Below are 7285 nucleotides of genomic sequence, written 5' to 3' on the forward strand. Positions count from 1 at the left end.
CAGACATTTTTTTTAGTTGGATAGACACGGGTAAGAACCTCTAAGAAATGAAAATCTGAGTTCCTAGCCCTTCTTAAACTCAAGGCTGTTTTACGGATGCATTTCCGCTGAAGAAATTTGGCCTTGCTTCTTGTCCTAGTGACACCCTGTCATAAAGGGGACACATACAAGAGTGAAAATGCAGAGGCAGCTCTTTAAATTAGGCAGATTTGGAGGTTGCCTAATTTGCCCAGGGCATTACCTTGCAGGCAACCCGTTCATCCACTATGCCTTCTGGAGTTCCACCAGCCAATAAGGAGACAGGTCACCCCTCCCATTCCCTGCACAAGGATCTCAAACTGGGAAGTTTAAAAGTTCAATGTTGGAAGGCCTCAGGAGGTGGCTCTTTGGCGCCCAGGTGGGACCCCACAGAGCAGCTGCACACATTTTATCTATACCTTATATTTATTGATATATTATTAAAGAATTGGTTATAAGACATACGATTCTAAAAACTGAATGCATAGATCATAGCATTTAAACCTTAACTTTTGATCACTGGGAAGCCATATTTATGGAGAATTTTTTTTTTTTTTGTTAATTCATCAGTAACCCGTTCTCTAGTGGGTCCCTGCCTAGCTCTTCCCATCCCACAGGTGCTTCCATCAGCTAAGATACTGCTGTGGAGGCACCCATGCATGCTCATTTCCAGCTGTGCCCACAGTAGCTGTGTGGCCTGCGGCAGGCCACGGCCCTCCTCTCTGCCCAGCATTTTGACTGACGGTAGGAGCCTATGGCCAGGAAGTTTGGGGCAGAGGATCGCTCCGGGGGCTAGCGGTGGTGACAAGTGATGCTAACGGGCAGGTGTGTGTGTGGGGACACACAAAAAAGGTACTGGGTGGTTTTTACCTTGATGCAGAGAATGCATTAAGTTAAAAAAAAATGCCCAGCCTTTAGTAATACTTTAAGGCTTGACTTAAAAATTAACTGTAACAAATTGCGTATATGATCACTTGCAATTTTTTTTCATTATGGGTATGAGCGGGTCCTCCTGTTTTAAGTTTTGCCTAAAGCCTTGCAAACTCTAGAGCTGCCTCTGAAAAACTGCAAGCACTAGTGTGCCTACTTTCTGGGTGCCATTGACTTTAATGAATAGCCACTCCCCCTCCCACAGGGAGCCACCCAGCTTATGCTCCAGAGGCGGAACAGACCTTGTGGTTTGAACCGGCCCTTAATAAACTCGAGGCAGGTATCAAAAACACAAATCAATGCAGCTCTGTAATCATTACATTTGTAAAATGTGAGCAGGGCAAGTAGCTGGCATCAGCTTCTTGCTTTCTATTAATAGCAGGGCTAGAGTGAGACAGGAAGAAGTGGTACAAGGAACCAATCCATTCATGTACTTGGTGTTCTCAAGTGTGGAGAACGCATCAAAAATGCATCCAATGTATTCCAATGGCATTTTGGGCTCTAGTTCACACGACAGTTCCAGAGCATGTGGGAAAAACAGCAGACTGCCCGATTTTTTTATTGCTCGGGAAGGCACCAAAACACTGAAATCCATTTGAGGCTAACAGAAAGAAAACATCCCACAACACGTCAAAATGTACTGCATATGCAGAAACTCATGCAGATCTGGTCCAGATTTGGTGTGAAGCCCTTAAAGAAGCATGCTAAAGACATTAAATCTGACACGTGAGCCCATCACTGTGCTGCTTCTCCTTTCACTGTCCAGTCACAAGCTGGGACAGGACCAGGATGACCATGGACTCAGAAAAAGTGGATTAAATAATAGGGGCCATCAGACTAAAGACATCTAGTGATATGGAAAAGTTGCTGAATATTGCAGCAAAAGATGGTATGTGAGAAAACGTTATTTCATAAAAAAATTTCCTGCAGCGCTTTGATTTTTATAAACTCTGTGCACAGCATTAAGACACAGTTTTACAAAATTCCCATTTAATTATGAAAAACACAACCCATATAGGAAAATATTTTTTTAAATGTTTAATGACTGATATCTTTACAGTTTAATCTTTCTTTGCTGCAGCCTTTCTCATGGCAGCCAACACATTGCTGAGTTCTTCTCTCTTTCTCTTAGCCCGGATGTGAGTTCCAATCTGAAAAGAAACACATGTACAAGCTGTAATGGCGATTGATCAGATTGTCAATTAATGGCGTTTAGAAAAAGATGCAAACCCTTGGACTAGATCTTTATACTCAATTTAAAATCTTATTCTTGAGTCTAGTCAGGGACATAAGAATTCAGATACAGTTGTATTATAATGCTGCCTACAGGAGGCCTGAACATTGCCAAAGTAAAAATAAATGGTAAGCAAGCCCCAGAAGTGATGTAACAAATCTTGATCAAAGAAAAAGCTAACAAAGGTTAGATCCTTAGCAAAACCAATGCCCCTAGGACGCTAGTACAAAATTCAAGCATGCTGGGAGAGGTTATCTTGGACTGGCCCAAAATTTTTGGTTGCCGGTGTGTAATCCTCCTGTAGGCAACTATATAATACAATATAGTGTCTAAATGAATATGTCCCTAATGGACAAGAAGCTGCAGCACTTAATTATCAGTACATCTGAACTTGCAGTTTTTGCCTAGCCCTCCCCTGCAAAGGTTCAAGAATACCCATTGAGCCTACCAGTGAACACCACCTAATGTAGCAACGATGCTGCACTGCTCCTGAATTCAGAGCCGCTTTGCCACTCATGTAGGCTGTGCCTGTTTGTACTACTCTGGAATTAAATTATAATTGCAAGGGACATGGCTATCAGAATTGTCAATACTGATTCACAAGACTTTGGCAGTGCCTGACCCAACGAGCCCTGCCTACTGCTTTCTGGACTGACAGAACTGACTGTTGCTAAAACCTTCCCACTGTGATCTGCAGAGTACGAAAGACAGCCAGGAGAATTTTGCTCAGTCAGGGAAGGTAAAGCAAACTTATTTACTTTGTGAGTCTTGTGGAAAACTAGGTTTGCCTTCAGCTGTACCTATAATGTTTCACAATTGTTTTGCAAAGTACAATGCAATATAACATTATAGGGGAAGAAAATATTGCCCAAATCAAAACTGTCACATCAAGCATTACCATACTGCTATGTAAAAATGTATAACAAAGTGTATTTTATAGACCTACCTAAAAACGGCAAAATTCATCTCCCCCAACATAAAACCAAGTAATGAGACCTGCATCCAAACCTACTACCACACTAAACCCTATACATGCAGAACAAAATGCATAAATATGTTAGAGTACAAAAATGAAGCATATAGTGTTTACATTCTTGAAAATAAGAATACATTGGAATTTAAAGTGGGGGGGCTCCTGGACAAGAGTCCTCTCCTGTTCCAACTAGAACATCACCAATACTTCTAGGCCCCATTCACACCTTTCAGGAACAGTGAGTTAATGTGCAGTGTCAGGGCAGCCCAGAGACGCTTGTGTAAGAGAACTAAGGTAAAAAAACAACCAACTAAGATATTTAGATTGTCAACAATGGTAGTGCCTGCATTACTCTTATAGCAAGGTTTCTATACAGGGAAAGCCCCCCATTCTATTACTCCTGGGCTGCATCAGATTCTAGAAAGGTGCTGCAACTCTATTTCTAGGAGACAATAGCAGTTTCCATCTTGGCTTTCTCACAACTGTATTATTCTTAAAACAGATTACCGTATAAGCCTATTCCATGTGTGACATACAGTTTATTATTGATCACTTACCCTTTTCTTGATGAACTTAAGAGCTCTTTTGTCCTTTGACACTTTCAGCAACTCCATGGCGCGTCTTTCATATGGGGCAAAGCCACATACTTCGCGGATCATGTCACGGACAAACTTGGTGTGCTTTGTCAGGCGCTGAAAGAAAGAAAATTTGAAAATCTTAGGTTTTTCTTTTTTGGTTACACTGTAAAAGAAGTTCCCCTAAATTTTCAAGTCAGTGAGACAAAAAGTAAGCAGAAAAAAAAAACACATATTGTTCAAACCGATAAGGTTTTAATTGGCGACTGCCCATCTTGGAATTTTCTTACTTCCTGTGATGTCAGAAGTGAGGGGAAAAATGCTACACTGGGGACATAGAAATAGAGAAAATAAAAAGAGGTTCTACCTTTACTACAGACCAAAAAAAACAACAACTTGGGACTTGAGTGAATTAAATTGTGAACGGTAAGAAGAGCGGCCCCAGCTAACACTGCCATTGCCAAAACAGTCAGGTTTTCTCATCTGCCTTATAGTTGGCCCTACTAGGTGTAGCTAGCCTCTGGTATTTTGCCATACCTAAATACGAGAGAGACTGCTACCCAGCCCCAAATGGTGATTCACCTCATGTCTAGGGGTAACATTAGCTGAAGAAAGCCATTAAATTACTGGAAATGTAGACTGACAGATACTGTAGGGGGAGGGAATATTTAATAAAAGGAGTGCATGTTAACAAGTGAGGACAGGGTGCAGCAGGACCGACTTTTAAGGTAATTTGATGGCCAGGATTATACTTGGGCTTCAACTCAAATTAATTTTATGGCTAAGTTCTTCTGTAGACTTGCATGTCAGAAGGAAGCAACAAACTCATTACTATATACAGGCTTTCTAGCAGTCCAGTGAATTAAAAGGAATATGCTATTTTGCAGGTAAGATGCTGCAAAAGAGTAAGGCGGGTTATATAGGCACCGCCATCTCTCTATTAAGTGCTCATTGCCATGATCATACCAATGCATTCCTTCACCCAGCATCCGCACTTCAAATCAGCCCATTGCAGTTTCCATCTTGGCATGCCTCTGGCGCAGCAACCCTCAGATTTAGTAATAATGATTACAAGAATACAAGTCTGTCTTTGTCTGCCTAACTAAGCTGTATCCCTGGGCTACAAGTACAGGATTATCCTAAAGAACTCCAGAAAAAAAAAACTCGTAACCCTTGCAGTAGAGCTACCTCTGCACTGCAAGAGTTAAGTGCTTGTTTTTGTCTAGTTGCTAAACAGTTATACTCACCCAAAGCTGTGACAGTGCTCCCTCCAGCCTGTCTCTTATCATACAGCATGGGAATGTTCCTCAGTGTCTTCACATCTACACACAGTGTATAGAATGTGATGCTTTACAGGACCTTAGACCTCTGCAGAGGAGAGGGAGACACTCAGGGGCTGGTCTAAGAAGCTGACTCAGAGCATCTAGTGAGTATAACTTTTTTTTAACCTAGACAAAATCAAGCAGTTAACCCTTGCCCAGCAGGGGTAGCCCCAACAAAAGTTAATGAATTTCCTCCAATTCATTTTACACCAGCATGTGAAAATGCTTGTTTTTCCACAGCCAGCACAGTATGTCTACCACTGTAGAAGCAAAACAAAAAAAAAAAAAAGGAAAAAAAACTGCAATTGATATACTCACCCCTCTCCTGCGACAGTGTCTGGGCTTCGCGACGTTCTTGGTTACTGGATGGCCTTTATTAAGGCCTACGGCCATTGGGTATCTGATAGCCATTCTGTAGATAAAGCAGAAACATCTTTCAGGACATGATTTACTTGCTTTCGTGTATGCAATATAAAGGCTGATTGCACGATTTTCACAGCAGGCCAAAGTCACACCAAAACAGACCTGGAAAGGGTATCCCTTTAGCTAAAAAGTCTGCATTCAATAACCTACCGTATATACTCGAGTATAAGCCGAGATTTTCAGCCCATTTTTTGGGGTGAAAAGTGCCCCCCTCGAGAGCCAGTTTACAAATGTTAGTGACACTTATTATACAGTATTTATATGGCGCCAACAGTTTGCGCAGCACTTTACAATATAAGGAAGACATTACAATCATAATACAAATCAAGACAAGATGGTAAGGAGGGCCCTGCCCGTGAGGGATTACACTTGTTTTTACAAATAAACTACAGGGATTGCTAATGCGACATTATCTGATTTCCACTTATCAGTTTACAGATGAGCAATGATTTATTTTAAAGCCCATCTCTTCACTGTTGTGGGGCATTGTCTCCCCTTGCACCCGCACAGTTGAGGTGTGTTGCATGCCCATTCATTCGGAATGGGCTGCCTAACATGAGCAGCAAGATCCTATGCCAATGCGTGTGGTAATACCTCCACATGCAGATGTCTCGCTCTGCTAAATGTATTCGCAATATATAGAAATGTCACCAGCACACCAAGTTACATTTCTATATATTGCTGATGTTTGCAGCACCATCCGCAGTCACTACAAGCACCCACCCCATTACAAAGGACATTCGGTAAGGAGTACAACAAGTAAAGGTGTTTTTTTTTCTGCTAAAATGTATTAGTCCCACATGTGAAATTACTCTATTGAAAACAATGTGGTGACAGTGTACCGCACAAGCATGGTAGAGACCTCCAATGGTATGCTACCAAACATGCATGGTATACTGCCACCATATTGTGATGTCAGAAATATGGTGGAGAAGTCCCACAGACGCACTGTAGTGGCATTATGCCCGTTACAGGTCACTACCGCGCGCACGTTCTAAATTCTGCCACCACATTGTGAAATCAAGAACATGTTGGCAAAATTCAGTGCAACAGAGGTAATGTCCTGAAATCATACACTAGCATGCTTGGGGGGGATCACCACCATATTTAGGAGTCTGAGCTTTGGTAAATTATGGGGGGGATCAAAGCTTACATCACTACTACCCTGCACGCACTAACCACCCCACTATCCTAGTGCCTGCACACACTTCAATTACACACACACAAAATGTATGCCAGCACCCAACAGCACATCCCATTCTAGTCTGACCCGCACCCTCCCACTAAACACGCTGCAGGACCCCCTCCATTTAAACTACCACCATCCCATCTCTGCCCGTCCCGTAACCGGCACTCTTGTTAGACCCCATTATTCCGAATCGGTAATCGACACATCGCGGTAATGAGCACACATCCCACCAGACCAAGAACCCTCCTTTATCATCTGCTGTGACTTTAACCGATCACACCGCGGATGGACGAGATATAAATTGGATTACAACTGCCTCTTGCCATCACATACCTAACTGCTCGATGGCGGCCACACCGGAAGGAAGGAACAAACCAGGAAGTCGCGTATATTACGTCCTCCCGCGTGCGCGGTCGCTGTGTTGAAGTCAGTAGGACGGCTGTACACCGCGCAAGCGCCGTAGCGACCTCGGAGATCGTACGCTACTGCGCATGCGGAGAATAGCGCCGCCAAATTTGTCTGGAGCCTGGGCAAGTGACAGACAGAAGTAATGAGCCATTGTGAGAGAAGGCGTCGGTACACGGCTCTAGCTGCTACTGTAGTGAAGGGAAGGTATTTTAG

General features: G+C 42.8%; 1 protein-coding gene across 1 annotated transcript; it reads right to left on the bottom strand.

The window, feature by feature from the left end:
- Positions 1-1973: 1973 nt before the first annotated feature.
- RPL36 (ribosomal protein L36) lies at positions 1974-7023 on the bottom strand. Its single transcript, XM_018559689.1, has 4 exons — positions 6998-7023; positions 5371-5464; positions 3713-3847; positions 1974-2099 (listed from the first exon to the last, which is right to left on the bottom strand). Exons 2-4 carry the CDS (start codon positions 5461-5463, stop codon positions 2010-2012), a joined length of 318 nt encoding a protein of 105 aa, XP_018415191.1. The 5' UTR covers position 5464; positions 6998-7023; the 3' UTR covers positions 1974-2009.
- Between the last annotated feature and the right edge of the window lie 262 nt (positions 7024-7285).

This window comes from Nanorana parkeri, unplaced genomic scaffold (genome assembly GCF_000935625.1).
Source record: "Nanorana parkeri isolate BGI_ZX_2015 unplaced genomic scaffold, ASM93562v1 scaffold412, whole genome shotgun sequence".
NCBI lineage: Eukaryota > Metazoa > Chordata > Amphibia > Anura > Dicroglossidae > Nanorana > Nanorana parkeri.

Excerpts from the sequence above, each read along its gene's own strand:
- RPL36 (XM_018559689.1), bottom strand. The coding sequence starts at position 5,463 with ATGGCTATCAGATACCCAATGGCCGTAGGCCTTAATAAAGGCCATCCA. Across the intron at positions 3,848-5,370 it reads GACACTGTCGCAGGAGAGGG|CGCCTGACAAAGCACACCAA; the intron begins GTGAGTATATCA and ends TCTTTCTTTCAG. Across the intron at positions 2,100-3,712 it reads TTAAGTTCATCAAGAAAAGG|ATTGGAACTCACATCCGGGC; the intron begins GTAAGTGATCAA and ends GTTTCTTTTCAG.